Source organism: Salvelinus sp. IW2-2015, linkage group LG4q.1:29, assembly GCF_002910315.2.
Source record: "Salvelinus sp. IW2-2015 linkage group LG4q.1:29, ASM291031v2, whole genome shotgun sequence".
Taxonomy (NCBI): domain Eukaryota; kingdom Metazoa; phylum Chordata; class Actinopteri; order Salmoniformes; family Salmonidae; genus Salvelinus; species Salvelinus sp. IW2-2015.
Window position 1 is genome coordinate 6166238 of NC_036842.1, and position 26020 is coordinate 6192257.

Genomic DNA, 26020 nt, shown 5'->3' on the forward strand with positions numbered 1-26020 from the left:
CATTGCTCGTGTTTCTTGGCCCAAGCAAGTGTCTTCTTCTTATTGGTGTCCTTTAGTAGTGGTTTCTTTTAGAGGTCGACAGATTAATCGTCATGGCTGATTAATTAGGACCGATTTCAAGTTTTCATAACAATCTGTAATCTGCATTTTTGGATGCCGATTATGGCCGATTACATTGCATTCCAACAGGAAACTGTGTGGCAGGCTGACCACCTGTTACGCGAGTGCAGCAAGTTGCTAGCTAGCATTAAACTTATCTTATAAAAAAACAATCAATCTTCACATAATCACTAGTTAACTATACATGGTTGATGTTATTACTAGGTTAACTAGCTTGTCCTGCGTTGCATATAATCAATACGGTGCCTGTTAATTTATCAGCGAATCACAGCCTACTTCGCCAAACGGGTGATGATTTAACAAAAGCGCATTCGCAAAAAAAGCACAATTGTTGCACGAATGTACCTAGCCATAAACATCAATGTTTTTCTTAAAATCAATACACAGAAGTATATATTTTTTAAACCTGCATATTTAGTAAAAAGAAATTCATGTTAGCAGGCAATTTTAACTAGGGAAATTGTGTCACTTGTCTTGCGTTCATTGCACGCAGAGTTAGGGTATATGCAACAGTTTGGGCCGCCTGGCTCATTGCGAACTAATTTGCCAGAATTGTAAATAATTATGACATAACACTGAAGGTTGTGAAATGTAACAGCAATATTTAGACTTAGGGTTGCAATCCGTTCGATAAAATACGGAACGGTTCCGTATTTCACTGAAAGAATAAACCGTTTTTGTTTTCGAAATTATAGTTTCCGGATTTGACTATATTAATGACCAAAGGCTCGTATTTCTGTGTTTATTATATTATAATTAAGTCTATGATTTGATATTTGATAGAGCAGTCTGACTAAGCGGTGGTAGGCAGCAGCAGGCTCATAAGCATTCATTCAAACTTTACTGTGTTTGCCAGCAGCTCTTAGCAATGCTTGAATCACAGCACTGTTTATGACTTCAAGCCTATCAACTCCTGAGATTAGGCTATTAAAGTACTAAAGTGCCTATAAAAACATCCAATAGTCAAAGTTATATGAAATACAAATGGTATAGAGAGAAATAGTTTACGCGTCATAATACCTATAATAACTACAACCTAAAACTGGAAATATTGAACCACCAGCTTTCATATGTTCTGAGCAAGGAACTTAAACGTTAGCTTTTTTACATGGCACATATTGCACTTTTACTTTCTTCTCCAACACAGTGTTTTTGCATTATTTAAACCAAATTGAGCATGTTTCATTATTTATTTGAGACTAAATAGATTTTATTTATGTATTATATTAAGTTCAAACAAAAGTGTTCATTGTTCATTCAGTATTGTTGTAATTGTCATTATTACAAATAAATAAATATATATATCTAAATCGTCAGACTAATCGGTATCGGCTTTTTTTGGTCCTTCAATAATCGGTATCGGTCAACCTCTGGTTTCTTTACAGCAATTTGACCACGAAGGCCTGATTCACGTAATCTCCTTTGAACAGTTGATGTTGAGATGTCTTTTACTTGAACTTTTACTTGTAATGATGGACTGTCATTTCTCTTTGTTTATTTGAGCTGTTCTTGCCATAATATGGACTTGGTATTTTACAAAATAGGGCTATCTTCTATATACCAACCCTACCTTGTCACAACACAACTGATTGGCTCAAACACATTAAAGAAAGAAATACCACAAATTAACTTTTAACAAGGCACACCTGTTAATTGAAATGCATTCCAGGTGACTACCTCATGAAGCTGGTTGAGAGAATGCCAAGCGAGTGCAAAGCTGTCAAATCAAATCAAATTATTTGTCACATACACATGGTTAGCAGATGTTAATGCGAGTGTAGCGAAATGCTTGGCAAAGGGTGGCTACTTTGAAGAATCTCAAATATAAAAGATATTTTGATTTGTTCAACACTTTTGGTTACTACATGATTCCATATGTGTTATTGCATAGTTTTGATGTCTTCACTATTATTCTAAAATAGTAAAAATAAAGACAAACCCTTTAATGAGTAGGTGTCCAAACTTTTGACTGGTACTGTATATTTTATGGATACGGCTGGCTGCCCATGAGCCAGTCTTTTCTTTATGATTTTTGCACAATTTTTGTTGTTGTCATAATTGCCTATATTGGGCATTTGGCTGACCAGTGGTGTGTGAATAGCTAGCTTACTAACATTTGCAAAATATGGGAGTAATGATTTAATATATGGTGAGCAAACAGTTTGTAAATTCCTTATAAATGGTTTATTATGGACCCTTAAAATAAAGTGTTACTCTAGGATGTTGCTGGGCCCAGCACAGGTAGTGTGGACCCCTGGTCTTCTGGTACCAGACAGCTCATAGGTGAGTGCATTTGAGGTAGGAAGGAAACAAAGACACAGATGTACTGCCAGTTCCTTCATTTGTTGGCTCTATACTGTATGTAATAGCAAATAGCACTTAGGAATGACACAGAGGAGCACAAGGCGAATCAGAGACAGACAGATAGACAAACAGACAGTGACAGCGGAGAAAATGCAGCGACAGACTGCACAACAGGGAGGCAAGAGAGGCACAGTTATAGTGGTACGTTGTATCTCCGGTGGTGCTTTTATGTGTTGTATTTGTCTTAAACATGAGCTGGTTCAAAAAGAGCTGGTTGATAAAAGAGGAGCACTATGGGGGGTGGGGGTGGGGGGGGGGGGGTGCAGTGAGTGCAGTCGGCCCCTGGGCCCATGATGGCAAGCTGGGGTGTGCAGACACCAAGAAACATTTTATCTTTGGTTCTTCCTGGAAATATCTATGAATGGTTCCACCAGCCTTATTAGCCTCTAGGATGTCATTATTTATGAAAACAATTACATACAGTATATCATAAGGCCTTTCTTTGAGAGCCTAGTTACAGTGCCTTCAGAAAGTATTCACACGCCTTTACTTTTTCCACATTTGTTGTGTTAAAGCCTGAATTTTAAATTGATTCAATTGAGAATTTGTGTCACTGATCTACACACAATACCCCATAATGGCAAAGTGGAATTTTGTTTGTAGACATTTTTTGAAATTAATAAAACAAATGAAAGCTGAAATTTCTTGAGTCAATGAGTACTGTATGTTATGGTAAGACTAAATAAGTTCAGGAGTATAAATGTGATTAGCAAGTAAGTTGCATGGACTCATTCCATGTTCAATAGTAGTGGTTAACATGATTTTTGAGTAACTACCCCATCTCTGTACCCCACACACAATGATCTGTAAGTTCCCTCAATCAAGAAGATTCAACACAGATTCAACCACAAAGACCAGGGAGGTTTTTCAATGCCTCACAAAGAAGGGCATGGATTGGTAGATGTGTAAAAAATAAAATTTTGTTTCTCAGCAAAAAAATATTGCACCTTTTTGGGCCCTCACCAGTTTACATCTCTGAAAGAGGGAGAGGTGGGGGGAGAGGAGAGCAATATATATAGTAGGGTATCAGAGAGAGAAAGGGGGAGAGGGAGAAAGACAGAGAGAGAGCCTGTCTCCTGTGTCAGACACAGGCAGCCCACTTGTGATTCACTGGGAGTGCACCTGCAGATTGAGTAGATAATGAAAACATGCAGATGAGTCTTGAATCACAGAGGAAGTAATTAACTGTTAACATGAGGAAGTGCTCTACTTTAGATGCCTTAGGAATGAACTTGGGCCTACTCATCACATACTATGTGGTCTTTTAGTCTTCTTGGACTTCAAATCAAAAAAAAATTGTCACATGCACCGAATACAACAGGTGTAGACCTTACAGTGAAATGCTGACTTACCGACAGTGCAGTTTCAAAAAATACGGATAAGAGATAAAAGTAACAAGTAATTAAAGAGCAGCAGTAAAAAATAACAATATATACAGGGGGAGGTAGTATGTACATGTAGGTAGAGTTAATTAAAGTGACTATGCAKAGATGACAASAGAGRGKGGCRRKGGRGKGGSGGGGGGGGGGGGGGGGGCAATGCGAATAGTCTGGGTAGCCATTTGACTAGATGTTCAGGAGTCTTATGGCTTGGGGGTAGAAGCTGTTTAGAAGCCTCTTGGACCTAGACTTGGCACTCTGGTACAGCTTGCCGTGTGGTAGCAGGGAGAACAGTCTATGACTAGGGTGGCTGGAGTCTTTGACAATTTTTAGGGCCTTCCTCTGACACCGCCTTGTATAGAGGTCCTGGATGGCAGGAAGCTTGGCCACAGTAGTGCTTTACGGTCGGAGGCCGAATAGTTGCCATACCAGGCAGTGATGCAACCAGTCAGGATGCTCTCGATGGTGCAGCTATAGAAGCTTTTTGAGGATCTGAGGACTCATGCCAAATCTTTTCAGTCTCCTGAGGGGGAATAAGTTTTTCTAGTTTTTCTCATGACTGTCATGTTATGCTTGGACCATGTTAGTTTGTTGGTGATGTGGACACCAAGGAACTTGAAGCTCTCAAGCTCTCAACCTGCTCCTCAACCTGCTCTTAACTTCTTGAATTCTTAATAGGAGTGTAAGCCGGGACTTCTAAAAACCCATATAGATTCACTAGGTTTTCCCACACTGCTGATTGTAAACCTACTGCTGAAAATGGCATAGTCTGCTCTAGGCAGTCACGTTTGGTCTCTAACCAGCCGAGCACGGTCTGTGTGCTCATGCCTTTGGGGGCGTAAATCATACTGACTGTTTGTCAGTGTACACCACGTGATTCATCAAAAATGTGCTTTGTGGTTAAGAAGAGCAGTCCTCTCCACTGTATCTCAGAGAGAAACACACACACACACTCTGATGCACCGTTTCCTCCTCTCTGTGTCAAGAGYAAACAGAGAGAATTAGGTAAAGAGAGAGTGATGTCCTCCAGCCAAGATGGATGTTGGTGTCCTGCTAAAGAACAAATCGCACACAAACCCAAAGTAAACATACCGCTGGTCTGTGAATGATCCACCCGAAATGATCTCTCAATCATACCCCAGGAAACTGAGTGTGTGTGTGTACATGCATGCATGTGTGTGTTGACTTTGAAAAGGAAAATGGAAAAAGAGGAGGGTAGGAAACCCTGGTTGGGTTGGAATGTTAGTGTGTTTGTCGTGTGTTTCAGCCTCTGACTCACCTTGAGATGATGTTTACTGTGAGTAAACACCCATCTTTCATTACTGGCATAGGCTATGCATCGATGCCTCCATAGTAGAAATCCATTTCCTCTCTTGGGATGTAGTCAAATTGCCCTCAAGGTAAATTCTTTTTTTTATTTTTTTTATTTATCTAGGCAAGTAAGTTAAGAACAAATTCTTATTTACAATGAAGGCCTACCCTGGCCAAACCTGGATGACGCTGGGCCAATTGTGTGCCGCCCTATGGGACTCCCAATCACGGCCGGATGTGATGCAGCCTGGATTCAAACCAGGTACTGTAGTGACGCCTCTTGCACCGAGATGCAGTGCCTTAGACCGCTGTGCCACTCGGGAGCCCCAAATGTAAATGTAACTGAATGCAGGTGAGAGAGGAGGGTTTGGTTGGGTTTTGCTCCTCGCTGAGGCCTGGCCAGTTGGGATTGGTTTGTTCGATTAAATGATTGGTTATCTATCGCAATATATACTTACACTATATCCTCAGTGGATACATTTGGATTGATGCTGTATCTACAAGGGGAAGCAAAAGTGCTGACTGAGCTAAAGATACGGTCAATGATTTTTCTTCATCCTACGAAGGAGATAGATTTATGGCAATTATCTTGTAACAGTGGGATAGGTGTTATGGAATTGCTACTGTAAAAGGGGTTTGTCTGGTTCATACTAAAACCAGAGTCCTAAGTTTGTTTCTTTTAGCAGATTACTTTTGCAAGCCTCTGAGAAATGGTAATAAGAGGCGAGGTGCGTAAATTGCAGTGTAAGGCTGTTTTCACTGCATAGCAAAGTAATAATTTATCTCTCTTCATATTTCCCTGGAGACATATGTCTTCTCTCTTATAGAGTCTCTTCGTGTTATTTCTAAATCCAGACGCAGCAAGCTAAAAAGAGAGACTATAGGTCCTCATCCTGAAGTGAATCAAATATGTGCTATACTGTGTGCCAGTGGTCCAAGTCAAGATCACTTTGAGTCAAAATGCAAGCCGAGATCGACCGCTCGGATCTTTTTTCAAACAGGACTTAAAAAAACGTAAGCCTATGCGACATTAACCAATTAAAAACAGTTCTGTAGCAACGAGGTTTGTGCAGCAGGCTATAGGCCCCAATACATTATCACTGCATATTGGCTACGCTTGAATTGCCCTGCCAATGTTGTTCTTCTCAGACCATTTTGAAATTATATTTAAAAAATGTAGGTATATGATCACACTGGTAATAGATCATTTGTTGTATTACTTGTGAGGCACAGCTAAGTGAGCATGATAATTTGCTTATTTTATTTAATTTTTTTAAACTGGACTGATGGCCTGCATCTGTCTGAGGGGATTGAGCAGCGGTGAGGCTGCCTCTCCCCCGACTCATCGTTACTCCACCCTCCTTCCCTCCGCTGAGAAAAGGGGACAGAGTCTTCCAGCTAGTAGCAACTCAAGTCGCACTGCATTATTTCTGCCTCATGCACCAATTCATGTTGTTACTCCTATGACCAGAGAAAGTGAAATATTCCATGATATTAAAAAAGACGCTAATAACTACAACTCAAGCTTATCGGAACACTTTGCTAAACTCCTTCATTGCAGCTGCAGGGCTGGTTGTAGCTTGTGGAASCTGGGAGAACCCGCATTTTGTGGCTTATGAAGGTGTTGAACAAAGTGTTGACAGTGCTGAATAACAACTTAAACAWACGCATAAAAMCAGCAGAATTTTGCAGTATTCGTTGAGTCTCCCTATAGTCATGGTTTTAAAAGTTTTTAAATCTCACAGTATGCACTTTGCTGTATGTTCAAGGTGTATTTTTACAGTCTATAGCTCGAGGAAACTGTGCAGACACGGTGTTCTGAGCTATCTGATTGGCCAAAGGTAGGCCTATAGGTGCACTTGATTTTCTCTCTGGGAGTTCTACCTTCAGACACATTAAATGGTTATGTATGGGAACATTTTGCCTTCCCGGCGCTAGGGCTGCTGAATCAAGTGCACCTACCCCCAACAGCGCGAAACAAAAAAMAAAAAAAAATAGGAAAGCAARGCTTTATGGTTGGGGTTTTTACAGAAATGTTTGGTGATCGACTAGGAATGCCTTGGAGATGGACCAGTCGAACATGATCGMCCGGTTGGTGACCACTGCTGTATGCCATATATTGTTGAAACTATTTATTCTTCAAAAAATGACTGTCCATACAGAAGTCCACCATGGTATTTCAGAATACTTTACATGTTGCTTCAGAATGCATTAATAGCTACAGTATAATATGACTTTCACCCATCTTATATTCTGTAAATAAAAACACTGACATCTACTTGAGAATGGCTTTGCTTGGCAACACATTTGAATGTGACCGAGACACTAATTCCTAACCTCTTGTGTTCCACAGAAGTCCACTAAGGGGTCGGTGGTGCTGGACTTTGTGTTCAACCATGTGAACCTGGCAGAGACCGACTACTTCGGGCTGCGCTACTGTGACCGCAGCCACCAGACGGTCAGTCACCAATGATTTATATAAACATATTTACACAAATAATATATACATTAATACAGATGTACAGTATACTCTCACTGTAGACCAGGGAAGGTGTTATGCATTTGGCATGCTTTTGAGATTACATTATGAATAGTGCACCGGAGAGGATATTTCCTTCATATACACTAATCGAAGTGGCTGGTGAGATTAGAAAGCGTATTTCCCTCTGAGGCAGATGTCTGGGATAGATATCTGAAAAGGGTAGCCTCAGCTTGCCCCAGTCAAAGTGAAAATAGTATGCGTTAGTATGCTCTAAAGACAAGACAACAACAGTTCTGTGAATATTGGCAGAAGGTGCCATCACAGTGCGTCGCACGCAGGTCCAGGCCATGACAGGGTAGAGTAGGGGAGGAAAGGAGTAGTAAATACTCATTCAGGGCCCCAGGGCTCCACACACTCAGAGTACAGAGCCATAAAAGAACACAATGATAGGCTGTGTGCGTCCCAAAAGGCACCCTATTCCCTATGTAGTGCACTACTTTTGACCGGGRCCCATAGGGCTCTGGTCAAAAGTAGTGCACTATAGTCTGCCGTTTGGGACACAGACATAATCTCCCAACGTCCCCCCGCTCTCTCACTCACATGGATGGGCGGTATCCTGTGCAATGCCTTCTGGGGGCTGTCGGCCAAGCTCTGATTTATCGTCAGACCTGCGCAGGATGAAAGCATGTCTCTGTACATGTGTCAAGACTCAAAAGCTATGTTTAAGGGAAAGAAAAACAGTAAAAGGAGACTGAAAATGTTGGAACACCAGCATCACTGTCTCTGTTTGACTTATCTAATGTATGACCTGACATGCATGCACTATGCACTATAAGCACACACCCAGTACAAGAGAGGATTATTGTTTGAAAAAGAGAGATACATTGTTTTACTGCTAATGTCCCTGCTTAAAGGTAGACAAATGACGTTGCCACGAGCAGAACCGCAGATATGAAAGATACAAGACGCTCTCACATAGTCACACACAGTATCTGCACAAGTGCACGTGTAGCCCAGGGCACATAAACAGCAGATAAGTTGAGCCTCGCACTTCAACGCTCTTAGTTGTTGTGGAAATTGACCCACTATGCTGTTTAATTTCTGCGTCTACGTCATATCGCTGAGTCTACCTTGAACCCACATTGCTCAGTTTGTTTTCCTCTTCTTTCTCTCTCATCTCTCTCTCCATCACTACCCCTCTCTCTCTATCTTTCCCCTCCTCTCTCTCTCTCTTTCTCTCTATGCCTCACCCCTCTATCTACCCTGTCTCTCTCTTTCTCTCTCTCTCTCACTCTCTCTTTCTCTCGTTTTCCACCTTCACCCTTGTTTTTCTCAGTGTTGTGTTTGTCCAGTTTATCTCCAACATATTGAGTTTGTCTGACAACCAGTATCCTGTTGAGATAATTAGAGATGATAAATCTCTGTAACGTTGAGTTGATGTTCAACTATGTTTGACCGGGGGATCTGATTTAGAATTTTTGCCAACCTTGTTTTTTTTGTTGAAATTAGTTAATTAATAATTCTGTAGAAAATAATCTTATTGGATAGATACAGACCGTAAAAGGTCTGTTTTATAGAACATTTATTTTATCAATGTATACACAGCTATTGTTTATGGCAGGTTATCCTCCCTGTGCTTGGGTAATATTTGGCCCAAGGGCGTGTTTGAATCAGCATGCACATTCACATCATTCCTACCCTCTGGAGTCGTAAAGGACATACCAACATAGATACTGTAGCAGGTTGACGTTTATTGTCATGAATCTTGCCCTAGAGGCAGATTTCCGCTAGATGGGCCAGCTGCAAAGTCAAAATCTGCTATATCGTAAAAATGTATGAAAACAAAAATATTTCAGGTTATGGTTAGGATTTTGGGTTAGCAGTGTGGTTAAGGTTAATGGGGAACTGCACCCGCTGATTTGGCCCAATTTTTTGGCTTGCTGCTCAAGAAATTCTGGCGGCCATGACAGAAGCCAAACGTGAGTTGGCTTGGGTGTGTGGTTTGATGTGGGTGTTTCTTGGGTGTGTCCTTGCCACCACCAAGACACACCCATCTGTCAGAACCTTGCCTGCAGCTGCGCCCCAGCCCCCCCATTCTGCAGGTTGATTTCAATAACTACAGGCAGATATATGGTGAGATACCAGAGGAAGCCAGTAGCCTACAGGCCAGTAGCCTACAGAGTAATATAGAATTTATGTAGATATTCGAAACCAGGGTTCCCCAAATGGCGGCCCGCGGACATGAAAGACTGTAAAAACACCAGGATCATCTCCAAGTGATTTTAATTTTGGAAATATATTCCCAAGTATTCCGTATAGAGAAATTACTATGTTTTAGTCAAATATTATATCTGTTTGGGCTTCTTTCGGTCAATTTGCAATCTAAACTTTTTTTGTAATTAGCTTCCACCCCCCCGACCATCCGCTCAATAAAAAATCTGCCCGCTGCTGAATCTAGTTGATGATTCCTGTTCTAAACTAAGTATTCTGATAACTTTCAAATGTAGTAACAGGTCCATGTAGATTAAACAACCTTTTACATAATACATAATAAACGAATAGTACACAGCGTTGTAYGAGATCTTCAGTTTCTTGGCAATTTCTCGCATGGAATAGCCTTCATTTCTCAGAACAAGAATAGACTGACGAGTTCCAGAAGAAAGTTATTTGTTTCTGGCCATTTTGAGCCTGTAATCGAACCCACAAATGCTGATGCTCCAGATACTCAACTAGTCTAAAGAAGGCCAGTTTTATTGCTTTTTTAATCAGTACAACAGTTTTCAGCTGTGCTTACATAATTGCAAAAAGGTTTTCTAATTATCAATTATCCTTTTCAAATTATGAACTTGGATTAGCTAACACAACATACCATTGAAACACAGGAGTGATGGTTGCTGATAATGGGCCTATGCCTATGTAGATATTCCATTCAAAATTAGCCGTTTCCAGCTACAATAGTCATTTACAACATTAACAATGTCCACAMTGTATTTCTGATCAATTTGATGTTATTTTAATGGACAAAAAATTAGCTTTTCTTTCAAAAACAAGGACATTTCTACATTTCTACAACAGTAGTGTATGTTTTATTGTTTTACAGGGTCAGCCATAGTAGTACTGGAGCAAATTACTGTTAAACTCAAGGGCACTTAGATTATTTTTTCACCTTGTTGACCTTGGGGTATTCGAGCCAGCGACCTTTCGGTTACTGGCCCCACGCTCTAACCGCCAGGTTACCTGTCGCACTCGTTTGCCCCAGTTCATCAGTGACACCTGGAATGAAAAGTGTGTTGCTATTACTGGACATTTGTGCTGTACTGTAGTGTTATTAATCACCTAATTGTGGATGTGTTGAGTGCCAGGTCTCTATGCTTCTCGTGCATCTGTGAACACATACAGTACACACAGTCACTGTTCTATTACAACTGTCAGTTTCGGATAGCTGATATCTGACACAGAAACATATATTACAATGCCTTCAGAAAACTACAATGCCTTGGAATAAGTCAAGGGGTATGAATACTTTGGTGAGCAGGTAAGAGGTGAGGACTTTGCCAGAGCCCCAGCCTGCTGGAACCAACCTGATCGTTGTGTTCACCTTTCTATTTCACTTCAGATATCATAAAATGTGAAGTGAAAGATAATGGTGAACACAGCGATAAGCTTGTTCCACCGGGCTAGGTTATGCCCTGGACATTATTTTCATCTAAGAAGTAGAAAAGAAGCAGAAAATAATATCAGCTTACATAAAATACGTTTCACAATTGGGTTATCAAATGTATCAAAGTAATGACGTGGGTTACCTTCTGTATTTGTACAAATGATGAGCCTGTGAAAGCTATTGTCTCTGACCGTTGAAGGTTAATGTCCGGATACTTGCCAACATTTGGCTGACTGTTCCATTCTTAGGAATGCTCACAGCGAAGACATGTCTGCATGATGCTGATCAGGGCMCCATTGCTGGTATTCTCTATGCTGCATGTTCAGCTGCAAACTGGAAATCTCTTGAACAACTGCAGCAGGCAATCTTATGAGGTGGTGTTGAATGAGAGGGCCTCTGACATGTTGATATAATAGACAGCCAAGAGGTAAATTGCATTTTGTTCTAATGCACTTCACAACCAAAATTACTCTACTACTTGCATCTGCTTGGCTGGGGAATTATCCTACTATTTTATCAAGTCGGGTATTTTTTAATACAACTTTTAACATTTCATATAACACACATTACCTGTCGTTGTTGATGAAGCCGTCCGTGTCATCAGGGAATTAACTCAGGTCACTATCAGAGGCCTCATGATGGAGTGTCCTTTTCATAAGAGTCGTGGGAGACTCTGGCACCAACGGAGGAGATGTTACATGGCACACTTTTAGTCTGATGTTTTGCCTGACAAGCTGTGAAAATAGCAAGATAACAGTGAATGAAATGATTTTTGGAGGTGGCTAAACCATTGCAATCACATTGCTGGACATGTTATGATACCCATCTTTGCTCCTGCTGGTAGGTCCCGGCCTCCATTCATGACCAGGGGATCAATCAGGCACCCAACGGTGTACTTTGTCTAACAGAAAAACAGGGTCAACGGTTGTCATTATCCTTCAATTATAAACATAGCTCGAGAAATAACGTAATCTTGTTTGGAAGCTAATTATATGCTTTACAGATGTAGACTGACTGGCTCCGGATTGGAATAGATTCAGGCCGGTGGTGCCGTTACACTACGCAACCAACTGTGAYATGTTTTGCTTTGGTAGTGGGTTGGTTTGAGTTTGTTGCTGCTAGTTAGTACACTATTGTAGTCAGACACGAGTTAGCTAGTACCACCATAGCTGCATCCAGTATTTATTTGTGCCCTAGACATGGGTTGCACCTCGGAGGCTAATGTGACTGTTTTGTCTAAATTACACTAACTTAGTGGCATAAAAATATGATGACATTGCTAAAGTAGGAAAATAATTAGTAGGRAACAACTGCCACATTATGTCGTCAAATTTACTTTAGAGAGATGGCATTGTTGCCATTACTGTTACTATTAAAGATAATCATAAAAGCTAACAATGCTAATCTTAGCTAGCTAAAATACGGTGGTCCCCTCAGACTTAGTTAGCTGGCTAAAGTTTTACTGCATCTAAATTCAATCTGGCGACATCACAATGATGATAAAAGGTTTTCCTACTAATTATTTRTCTCCTTTTAAATGTTATCGTGTTTCCAAGCCAAATCTGAGTTGTATTGATGTACGCTAACATTAGCCAGCTAGCTAGGTAGCTAGCTAGTTAAGTAGATAGCTAGGTAGTTGGTAGCTAGCTAATGTCAGCTATGCTAGCAATGATAGTAGGGCTGGGCGATGTGGCCTAGAAATAATATCTCAAATTTATTTTCAAACGTATGGGTGATTCACAATATATATTGTATCTTGATTTTTTTTTAATGAATTCTCTAAATAAGCTTTGTTGCACAATTAAAAGTCAATACACTGCATTTCAAACAGTCGGGAATAATCTAATTAATTCAGGGCTTGTARAATTATACTAAATATAAGCCTTCAAGCATAAGACCCACTAATAATCAAAATAGTTTAACCTGCTTTTTTGCAATAATTAGTGATCTGGCATTCAAGTCTGTCATTTTTGTTACAAATTTAACAAGAACCATGCACAATGCACATTCACTAAATGACCAACTTCTGGTCGCAGGCAATATAGAAAATTAACACAGGTGTCATAAGCAATCTCTCAAGCATAACTGCTAGTGAGTAGCCAGCTAGTCTTTATATTTTAAGCCTAGCCAACTTGGATCTTTTTGCTTGCTAAGAAGGTAGGACAGTTGAACTGTTATGAATACACCATTCTGTCTGTCTCCAACTGTTTGAACAACATCGTGTATGTAGCGAATTCGGGAGGTGTAGACCTAACCGGGACTCGAACCCGGGTCCAGTGGCTTTAACTGTTACACCAAGAGGTCTGAACCTCTTGACAAGGTCGCAAGGTGTTGTTAATGTCGCTACAATAGCCTGTTCATTTTGTTTAGATGTTGAAATCAAGTGGCCTACATGGATAAGAAGAGTATTATATTTTCTTTATTTAACGAGGCAAGTCTGTAAATAAGACTTTGTTCTTAACCATGGCGGCCTACCCCGGCCAAACCCGGACGACGCTGGGCCCGTTGTGCGCCGCCCTATGGGACTCCCAATCACGGCCAGATGGGATCACGGCCGGATGCTTACTTCTCAGAATGAGAATGCTGGAAGCATGCATTGCATGGTTGATCCGTATAGAGCTTTTCAGTCTCAAATGGTCGTGATCTTTTGAACGTGTTGGTTTTGTGCAATGAAAAAACTGAGCCCCATTCAATGAAGGGAAGCGGAAGGGGAATTTGAACGTAGAGCTTGGCAAAAGGGGGCATGATTTGTTGACATAACTGTAATCCAAACGCAACCTTTATTTACTTGTGACACAGTGAGGTTCCAAACTCCATTTTAGACCAAAATTATCCCATTTACACTTTGTAGTAAATTTTGACGCTAGAGTAAATGTTTCTAACTCATATTGATGCCATATTGGCCATTTTCAAAGGGAGTAGTTGTTTTTTAGGGGCAGTCACTCTTTAATTCAGGGTTCGGTTTAAAATCGGATTTTATGACTTTATGGCTGTGCCAGCTAGTGACCACTCTGCAGAGCTGCCTCCTGGGAAAGATTTATGGCAAGAAATCCCAACCTCAGCACGCCTATAATCAAAACCTATCAATTAAAATAGACATCTCTGTAATTTATATGGAACTGCCTGGGGAGTTCAGTGTTAATTTTGGTAACTATTTTAGATTTGGTCTTTTGACTAAAATACATTTTTAGTCTTAGTCACATTTACATTCTTATAATTTCATCCTTTTTAGTTTGAGTTAATATCAGTTAACTAAAACCCTGGACAACTTTCGGCTAGTTTTAGTCAGTCATCTTAGTCACACAGTCACCATTTTTTTAAATTAAATAATTAATATTTACCTTTAACTTCCATCATGGTCACATKAAGATAGCCTTGTCCAATTAGACCTACTATCCCCTCCTATAGCTGGCACATTTCTATTGTGGCAAATTATAAACAATGCCAGCCATGATTTACCATATAGGCTTCGCCTTTGTAACAGGTTAAACAATTTAGGCATACAGTTTTTTTCTCCAGTTATAACCTTGGGATGGGGGTAAATAACAGTGATTCAGAGCCTGGGCCTCTCAGTATCGGCCTATTGGAACAGAGCATGGGCCCCTCAGTCAGACCTATCAATCAAACTGTCCTAACTTAACTTCCTATTGAAGTGGTGCATGGTCCGGGCAGCCTCGCCCTATGATGACAGAACATTTTAATTTATTTATTATCTATCTATTATTAATCAGTTCCATTCACTGGGGGACTGAGCAGTGCTGAAGGGAAGAGAGACATAACTCTCTCATAATTCTCATACAGAACAAGCTCTGATCCCATGTTTTAAAAATCCTTGAGGTGCATTTGAACAGATATAAATAGATCTAGCGGGGCTTTGTGCAGGTGCCATGAATGCTGATAGATATAGCCCATTAACTGGCTGTACTACACACATATACTACCTGCTTTAATAGATAAGGTTACTAGATAACTAAGGCTAGCATATTCCTTCATGTGCACACCATGATTAGATTTTTCTGTATAACAAAAGAATATTCTTCAGTACATTTTTTTAATTACAACTGCATCATACTGCATTATACCTGCAGGCTATAAAGTATTACAAAAGGTTAATAAGTAGTAGATTGTTGCTCAGGCTATCTTTCTAAGTGGAACTCCTCTGTCTTTGTCTGGTTGTCCATAGTGATACCGCCATGTCACTGTCAGCCACTGCTCTATCCCCAAGCTCTCRTTTGCATTAATTAGCATGCACTGGAACACACCAGCTGCAGTGATGTGATTATTGTGAATTAGATAAGATTAACCAATTCAATTAACTTATTCTAATTCAGTCACAGACACAGCTCTAATCACGTTCCCCTGGTCACCAACATCTGTTCCGGTGTGTTCTGGGTCGTTCATTAGGCACCAAACAGAAGAAAATGTAGTGAAACCGAGAGGGACTACCTTTCCTGAACATGTCCAATAAGAAACGTTCATTTTCATTTTTAATAGCAAAACATTTTGCTATATTTGGCTATTATGTGCCCTAGTGAATATGACCCTGGGGCCCATCTGTGGTGTGGTGTGGTGTGGTGTGGTGTGGTGTGGTGAGGGTTTAGGTGGAAGGATATGGGGATGGTGCACCATGCACAGCATCTGTCAGTGGCATATTTAAGTCTGAAATAGGTTATTCAAGGCTAACCTACCTCATTACACTAACATTTATTCATCTCCATGCTCCAAAAATGCCCCAGAATCAAAAGATTGGGCTCACAGACGCCTCCCTTCCTCTAACGTCCCCTGAATTTCCATCTTCATCTTGGCTAGTAGCTACATCTCCAGAAATTCACATTAAATATATGGAATGCATATAAAACASGACTTGAAGCTGTTTCTTCATGCAAGGGGTGCGGTGCWATTAATTTATATCAGACATGTAAGCAGCTTCAATAACGTTATCAGCTCCATGATCTACAGTCATCTTAAAGCATAAAACAGTGAGTGGATAATACTATTTATTGCAGTCTCATTTAAAAACAGTTGAATCCTGTTGCTAAGTTATCACGTTTGTTTTGAAAGTTTGCTGCCGATGAGACTTGTTTAAGGTCCAATGCAGCCATTTTTATCTCAATATCAAATCATTTCTGGGTAACGATTAAGTACCTGGTTTTCAATTAAAATGGTCACTAAGTCTAAAGCAAGACTTTTGCTAGGACTGTCTGGGAGTGGTCTGAGTGAGGTGCCTAAATGGATGAACCTATGGGAGGGATGTGTAACCTGAGAACTAGCTGTTATTGAGAGGTTTGAAACACTTTGTTATTGGTCGATTAATTTATACCGCGTAGTGATGATGTCGCCAGGCGGGCCAAAACTCCATCCCACCAAAATATGCTGAAATTTCAGGCAGTCTTTTCAAACAGATCTTACACTAATTGGGCATAATCATAATTTTCCCAATTTCCCAGTATTATTCCAACCTCATAGTGTGCAAATATAGATCAAATACAGGAAAATCACATTTTGACTGCACTGCACTTAAGTTATTACAAGAACAGAGGAAGAGAAACAGTGTGGTCAATCTGTTTTCCTCCTTACGATGGTTCCCAAGAGAAGCCTAAGCTGCAGTGACATTATGAGCATTATGGCACAACATCGTAGCAAAGCACTTTGACAACAATGCAAATAATCATTTTACAATAGAAGTTTGCAGTCATGATCATAAGAAGCTCGACAACATCCCATCAGATAGACACCACTGCGCCTTAGCTGCTATAACCAATGATGATAAACACATAAATGTATGTATGTCTTTATGAGAGAGAAGAAAARAATATGTGTTGTGACGTACACCGGTTAGATGCAGTGAAATGTGTTGTTTTACAGGGTCAGTTATACTAGTATGGCACCCCTGGAGCAAATTAGAGTTAAGTGCCTTGCTCAAGGGCACATTGGCAGATTTTTCACCTTGTCAGGTATTTGAACCAGCAACCTTTTGGTTACTGGCCCACCACTCTAACCACTAGGCTACCTGCCACCCAGTGAATATACTATATAACCAGTGAACATGACACTTGTAGATGTGGATTGTTATGTTTGAGGTGAAGGACATGTTCCAATATCCACACTAGCATACTACTTTGAATGCATACCTTTCCTTCAAAGTCATATACTAGTGTGGGTGTTGGAACACATCTAGTTAGCTTCATATACTATAGGTTATTCTTGTTTGAGACCTCCACAGTGTTTATATTAGGGTAGGGTAATTTGTACATTGTGTTCAGAGCGGCATTGAACATGCTCAATGATTAGCCACTGAAAAGGCTGTTTAAAGCAGGATGTTGTATTGTAAACCCACTGCTGAGGTTTGTTGGGAGTGATGTCACTGTACTCTGCTAAAAGAAAAGTTTCTATATAGAACCAAAAAGCGCTGTTATTTTAGCAGTGTACTTTGTCTTTTCTTTCAACCACTTATGTTAAGTCACATTATACAACAGGGTTCCCCAACTGGTGGGCCGCGGGACTAATTTGACCCGGGGATGGTTTGTTTGGACCCCAAGTTTTCTGCCCAAAAGCAATCTTTTTAGAATTTTCATTGTTGGTCATAAAAGATTAATTTTGGAAATCTGTTTCCAAGTATTCTTACTCATAATAGAGAGACACGTGATCATATACAAATGTAAGCAAGGTTTTAGTCAAATATTATATCTGTTTGGGCTTCTTGCGGTCAATTTGCAGTCTACACATTTGTGTAATTAAGTTCTGGCCCCGCGACCATCTGCTCAATAAAAAGTCGTCCTGCGGCTGAATCTACTTGATGATCCCGGTTGTATTATGCCTAATCGGTGTGACATAAGGACACTGTGCAGGCCAGGCAGTCTTGCAGGAGATACAGTGCTTTTATTTTATGTCACATTATAAAGCACTGTAAGGCTGTTGGTTGTAGGTCTCGTAGTTGACCAAGCTGACAATGCGTCATCAGTGCATTCGACTGCAAACTTTAATGCTGAGACTCTGCATAACTCATAACGGGATATAAAAGAAATAATATGTGGAGAGGGAATGGTGACACCTCCATACACTAGATCATGGCAGCTCTGACTGGTCTACTCAGAAGCCTTTGCTTTAATACAGTAGCCAATTAGAACACAGGTATGGGTGGATCACAATAAAAGTCCTGTACATATCACATCACATTCCTGTCCCACAGCATTATGCATCATCAACGTCCCATCAGGACTTTGTGCACAGAAATCCAGGCAGTCTTGCAGGAAGTTACCCAAATCAGATGTTCATTGATGTGAGAGCTAGAGGCCAAACAAGATACAAATACCCACCAAAGACTGTCTGTAAATCCAAAATGCCAGTAGAGTCAGCATAAGATAATTCATAAAAGCCAGCAGGCTGTGACCTGTTCTAACTCCATGTTTTATTGATGCAGATTTTAATGACTCACACAGTCACACTTCTTTTCAACAAGACAGCTTGGATAAAAGTTGGTTTTAAATGTGGCTTCACTATTACGCCAGAATTTGCATGACTGAACATCCCTCTCTGGAACTGCCTGCATTCTGTCCAATACACTGACTGCACACTACACACACACACACACACACACACTGCTCAGCCATGATCTGACAAAGTGCATCTCTTTCTTCCAGACAATTACTGAATACTCATGCTCAAGGTAGCTTGTTACAGAACATACTGTAATTGTTACCGTACACATAGGCTACTAGTTACATATTGTATATTACGTATGGTACTACTTAAGTAAACAAATAATCATCATGGCAATACTTTTTGTATGTAATTAAATGTCTTCTGTTTGTGTTTTTTTGTTTGTTTGCAGTATTGGCTTGACCCCTCAAAAACCCTTTCAGAACACAAAGATTTAATAACGAGTAAGTATCTCCTCTTCGCTCTGCGTTGAGTTGAATGTCTCTCAGCTGTTTGGATGCAGTGATTTACAGTAGAAGGTTGCTGCTGTTAGTGAAATGGAAGGCTCTCTCTACCTCTGACTCTCTCTCTCTCTCTCCCTTTCTCTCAGCGGGGCCTCCATACACACTCTATTTTGGGGTCAAGTTTTATGCTGAGGATCCCTGCAAGCTAAAAGAAGAAATAACAAGGTGTGCATTGTCAGGACTTCTCATGTCTCACTATTGTGTACTTAATTGGCTAGCACCTCCACACATGCAAAATAGCTTACATGTGGCACGGCCTACATACATTCACAGTACCAAGGTAACGAAACGAATCATGAAAAACTATTCAGTAAACTTTCATTTATTTTTATTTCGCCTTTATTTAACCAGGTAGGCCAGTTGAGAACAAGTTGTCATTTACAACTGCGACCTGGCCAAGATAAAGCAAAGCAGTGCGACAAAAACAACAACACAGAGTTACACAAACAAATGTACAGTCAATAACACAAAAGAAAAGAAAAATCGAAAAATCTATGTAGAGTGTGTGCAAATGTAGAAGAGTAGGGAGGTAAGGCAATAAATAGGCCCTAGAGGCTAAAATAATTACAATTTTGCATTAATACTGGAGTGATAGATGTGCAGATGATGATGTGCAAGTAGAGATACTGGGGTGCAAAAGAGCAAGAGGGTAAGTAATAAAATGGGGATGAGGTGTGCGATTTACAGATTGTCTGTGTACAGGTACAGTGATCGGTAAGCTGCTCAGACAGCTGATGCTTAAAATTAGAGAGAGAGATTTGGTAGGATAGTCAGTTTTACGAGGGTATGTTTTGCGGCATGAGTGAAGGAGGCTTTGTTGTGAAATAGGAAGCCGATTCTAGATTTAATTTTGGATTGGAGATGCTTAATGTAACCCTAACCCTAACTCTGGAAGGAGAGTTTACATTCTAACCAGACACCTAGGTATTTGTAGTTGTCCACATATTCTAGGTCAGAACCGTCCAGAGTAGTGATGCTAGTCGGGCGGGAGGGTGCAGGCAGCAATCGGTTGAGGAGCATGCATTTAGTTTTACTAGAATGTAAAAGCAGTCGGAGGCCATGGAAGGAGCGTTGTATGGCATTGAAGCTCGTTTGGAGGTTTGTTAGCACAGTGTCCAAAGAAGGGCCAGATGTATACAGAATGGTGTCGTCTGCGTAGAGGTGGATCATAGAATTACCAGCAGCAAGAGCATCATTGATATGTACAGTGAAAAGAGTCGGCCCGAGAATTGAACCCTGTGGCACCCCCATAGAGACTGCCAGAGGTCTGGACAACAGGCCCTCCGATTTGACACACTGAACTCTATCTGAGAAGTAGTTGGTGAACCAGGCAAGGCAATCATTTGAGAAGCCACGGCTATTGAGTCTGCCGATAAAAATGCGGTGATTGACAGAGTCGAAAGCCTTGGCCAGGTCGATGAAGACGGCTGCACAGTACTGTCTTTTATCGATGGCGATTATGATATCTTTTAGGACCTTCAGCCTGGCTGAGGTGCACCCATGACCAGCTCGGAAACCAGATTGCATATTGGAGAAGGTACGGTGGGATTCGAAATGGTCGGTGATCTGTTTATTATCTTGGCTTTCGAAGATTTTAGAAAGGCAGGGCAGGATGGATATAGGTCTATAACAGTTTGGGTCTAGAGTGTCTCCCCCTTTGAAGAGAGGGATGACCGTGGCAGCTATCCAATCTTTTGGGATCTCAGACGATACGAAAGAGGTCGAATAGGCTAGTAATAGGGGTTGCAACAATTTCGAGCGGATCATTTTAGAAAGATATAGTCCAGATTGTCTAGCCCAGCTGATTTGTAGGGATCCAGATTTTGCAGTTCTTTCAGAACATCAGCTGTCTGGATTTGGGTGAAGGAGAAGCAGGGGGGAGGGTTGGGCAAGTTGCTGCAGGGGGTGTTGAGATGTTGGCCACGTTAGGGGTAGCCAGGTGGAAAGCATGGCCAGCCGTGGAAAAATGCTTATTGAAATGATCGATTATCGTAAATTTATCGGTGGTGACAGTGTTTCCTATCCTTAGTGCAGTGGGCAGCTGGGAGGAGGTGCTCTTATTCTCCATGGACTTTACAGTGTCCCAAAACCTTTTGGAATTCATGCTACAGGAAGCAATTTTCTTTTTTTTAAACTAGCCTTAGCTTTCCTAACAGACTGAGTATATTGGTTCCTGACTTCCCTGAAAGTTGCATATCGCGGGGGCTATTCGACGCTAATGCAGAACGCCACAGGATGTTTTTGTGCTGGTCAAAGGCAGTCAAGTCTGGGGTGAACCAAGGGCTATATCTGTTCTTAGTTCTACATTTTTTTAATGGGGCATGCTTATTTAAGATGGTCAGGAAAGCACTTTTAAAGAGCATCCAGGCATCCTCTACTAACGGGATGAGGTCAATATCCTCCCAGGATACCCGAGCCAGGTCGATTAGAAAGGCCTGCTCGCTGAAGTGTTTCACGGAGCGTTTGACAGGGATGAGGGGTGGTCGTTTGACTGCAAACCCAGTACGCACGCAGGCAATGAGGCAGTGAACGCTGAGATCCTGGTTGAAGACAGCAGAGGTGTATTTAGCAGAGGTGTCTATAACAAGCGTCAACGGTGAGAGACTTGTTTCTGGAAAGGTGGATTTTAAAAGTAGAAGCTCAACTTGTTTGGGCACAGACCTGGATAGTATGACAGAACTCTGCAGGCTATCTCTGCAGTAGATTGCAATTCCGTCCCCTTTGGCAGTTCTATCTTGTCGGAAAATGTTATAGTTAGGGATGGAAATTTCAGGATTTTTGGTGGCCTTCCTAAGCCACGATTCAGACACGGCTAGGACATCCGAGTTGGCGGAGTGTGCTAAAGCAGTGAATAAAACAAACTTAGGAAGGAGGCTTCTAATGTTAATATGCATGAAACCAATGCTTTTACGGTTATAGAAGTTAACAATTGAGAGCGTCTGGGGAATGGTATTGATGCTGGGGACTGCAGGGCCTGGGTTAACCTCTACATCACCAGAGGAACAAAGGAGGAGTAGGATAAGAGTACGGCTAAAAGCTAAAAGAACTGGTCGTCTAGTGCGTTCGGAACAGAGAGTAAAAGGAGCAGGTTTCTGGGCGCGGAAGAATAGATTCAAGGCATAATGTACAGACAAGGGTATGGTAGGATGTGAGTACAGTGGAGGTAAGCCTAGGCATTGAGTGACGATGAGAGAGGTTTTGTCTCGAGAGGCACCATTTAAGCCAGGTGCGGTCACCGCATGGGTGGGGGATGGAACATAAGGGCTAGCTAAGGCATATTGAGCAGGGCTGGAGGCTCTACTGTGAAATAAGACAAAAATTACTAACCAAAACAGCAATAGACAAGGCATATTGACATTAGGGAGAGGCATTTGTAGCCGAGTGATCATAGGGTCCAGTGAGTAGCTAGGCGAGCTGGACACACGGCGATTCACACAGTTAGCAGGGCGGGGCTAGCAGCAGGCTAGCAGATGAGCCTCAGGGGGACGTCTCAACGGAAGAGTCTGTTGAAACCCCCTCGGATGGTTTTGTCTGCAGACCAGTCGTGATGGATCGGCGGGGCTCCGTGTCGGCTGCAAAGGGTCCAGGCCAATTGGTAGAAGAGGTATTGAAGCCCAGGAATTATCTGATGGAATTCTTCGGCTTAGCCGGGAGAAGGGCCTAGCTCCAGGCTAGCTCCAGGCTAACTGGTGCTTGCTTCGGGACAGAACCCCCCTCGGACGGTTACGTCGGTAGACAAGTCGTGATTGATCGGCGGGGCTCCGTGTCAGCAGCAAAATGTCCAGGGCAATTGGCAAAAGAGGTAATTGAAGCCCAGGAATTGCTTCATGGATCTCTTAGGGTAGCCGGGAGATGGGCCTAGCTCGAGGCTAGCTCCAGGCTAACTGATGCTTGCTTCGGGACAGAGACGTTAGACAGGAGTAGCCCCTCGGATAGCAGCTAGCTAGCTGTGATGATCCGGAGTAAAGGTTCAGAGCTTGCGGTAAGAATCTGGAGATGTGGTAGAAACTGAAATCAAATCATTTTAAAAACCTGTTTGAAAAACTACAAGTATACTGAAACTATTATCTTTGACTCCAAAACAAACTAAAATTAAATAAAAACCATTGTGAATTATGTTCAGTTTAAGTTTTCTTTATCTACATTTTGGTCAAAATTCTAATGGGGTTTTCAAGCTTTTTTTCTAATGGGGTTTTCAAGCTTCTGAATTTGGCAGGTCACATTGAGATTGGACGCGTTTGAGTCGTAAGGCTAAAGCAACCGACTGTAGACTAAAGTTGAGGTCGGGGGAGGTGCGGCAGTCGAAAGTCACGCACTATGTGGGTTTCCAGCAGCAAGGCTCAGAACAACATGGCAGTGTTGCTATTGTTTATAATAAACGTTTTTCTGTCTCTCTATGTCTCCAACCCCCATATCATACACTCAAAAGCTGAAATAATATGGGTGTACGTTGTACAATCAATTAGTGAGAAGGAGATCTAAGGATTTGAATGGTATAAGCAACATGATACTTCCATATAGCTAGGGCCAGGCATTTTGCTGACTGTTATTCTTATCAGCAACCTATGCTTTAGCCTAATGCACCAAATGATTAGCCTATCTTAAGGACATTATCAACATAAATATTTAACTTATTCATTGTCTGTTATCAACATTATATGAAAATGATAGGCATTTTATCTAAGAAAATATAGCCTATTTCGGAACAAAGTAGCCATTTTCATTCGCTATTAAAAAAAAACGTAAACACTGAAGATATGGCTTTTGCAAGTGCCAACATCCCTCTCGGAAAAGTTGACAATCACAAAATGAGCGCATTCATTAAGACGCATGTAAAGAACGGAGGCGCAGGCAGAAAGCATCTTCATAACAACGACAAGACAAAGTTTCTTCATATTTTGTAGGAGAGCTGGGAGAAGATGTTAAAGTTGTTCTTGTTGATGCAGTGTTTTTACAGGCAGTGAACTATTCAACTGTGTCAGAATATAATTCCGAGTACCTGCACTTTTATGTGCACTTTGTTGAGGTCGGAGAAGCATGTCTCTCCAAATACTGCGATCTTAAAAGGGTCGGAGAAGATGTTGGGTYGTTATTTCTATAGTGAATGAAAATAGGCTAGCCATTTTCTGATTTAAAAATGCCTATCGTGCCCACATGTTAAGAGCAGACAACGAATGTGAAATATTTTGTTAATTGACGGTATCTTATGTAAGGATGAGACTGTTTCGCTATATCCTCCACAACCTAAAACAGCGTAACGTGTTTTTCTTATTATTTTTATTTAGATGGCTGTCTATCTTGTCTTTCTGTTTATAATCTAAAGCTAAATTGCAGGTTTTKAATATATTGTTGTCTGCAAAGAACGTCCCAGCGGGGTATTGGCACACTGTTTTTTCAAGCGATATTGTGATTTTTCTGGTGGGATTCATAGTCTCTCCCATTTAACTGTCCTAATTGCCTCATTTTTATAACCACCGATGATCAGGGATTGAGTCTGTTGGAGAGGATCAGATTGAGCAAAGTGAGGTGTAGAATCACTGATCTACAAATAGTAGTCCCTGCCAAATAATAGRCGTTGTGGACTCGCGCACAACCAGACCTTGAATAATTGATTGGAGACAGCTTGTGTCAATTAAACAGCATTTCCTAATTCTGGAAATACCGGTCAAAAAATTCAAGAAATAAAATTAAACGAAACTTCTTGTCCTACACAGCCTATCAGAAGGCAAGGTTGAGCTATTACCATATTGCTTACACCTGTTGAATTATCTCTGGATCTCCAAGTGCATGAGGCTTAGGGGTCCATTTTGGATGACCTTTGATCACGTGATTTTTTTGTAAAGTTCATGCAGTCGGAACATGTTTATCCCCATAATGCAACACACTTTGAAAGGCCGTGACCATCGACTTGACAAAAGTGATCAGCTCGAACGCGCCCATTGACTTTAAATAATTTAAATGTAGACAGAAAGATGAAGCGAGCAGTACAGCAGATATTGGGCGCGTTCGAGCGGATACATTTTGTCTAGTCGGTGACCACCTTTCAAAGTGTGTTGCATTATGGGAAAMAAATGTCCAACTTGCGCCTACATGTTGAATTTTTGATGAAGTTGGCTTCAAGTCGCTGCAGTTGCTTCTCACCAACTGCACCATGCAGCCAAACGCCTGGGTAGTGAGAGGCACTATTTGTCAACCATTAGGTGTCTGTCTTTGGTTGACCCATGCGAATGTGACCGAATACGTGAATGAAACAGGAACCAACTTAGCCACTATTTTAAAGCTACAGGCAGAACAGAGGATACACATTAAAGTGATATTTGAGACCTCTCTGACCAATTAATTAATGTTTTTAGTTTGAGTGTGTGATATGGGAGTATAGAAAAGCTTTCAACATGTATAAAGAAACTTTTATTAACAATAGCAGCTATGTTGACACTGCCATGTTGATCTGAGCCTTGCTATTAGAAAACGTCGACAGCACGTGTCAAACTCATTCCACGGAGTGCCAATTGTCTGCAGGATTTCTCTCTTCCTTTGTACTTGATTGATGAATTCAGGTCACTAATTAGTAAGGAACTCCCTTCAACTGGTTGTCTAGGTCTTAATTGAAAGGAAATACCAAACACCAGCAGACAGTAGGCCCTCCATGGAATGAGTTTGACACCCCTGCACTACAGTGTCTGACTTCAAGCTGTCGCATATGCACCTCCCCTGACTTCACTCATCGACCTTCGTCTACAGTGAGGCTTCGTTAGCCATA

At 41.2% G+C, this 26020-nt stretch overlaps 1 protein-coding gene across 1 annotated transcript in view; it reads left to right on the top strand.

Annotated features, from left to right (window-relative positions):
* Positions 1-26020, top strand: part of LOC111961303 (band 4.1-like protein 4) — a 90284-nt gene that overhangs the window by 26455 nt on the left and 37809 nt on the right. Inside the window, 3 exon segments of the mRNA XM_023983469.2 lie at positions 7528-7632; positions 19149-19200; positions 19347-19425. Coding sequence (XP_023839237.1) covers positions 7528-7632; positions 19149-19200; positions 19347-19425 — 236 coding nt within the window.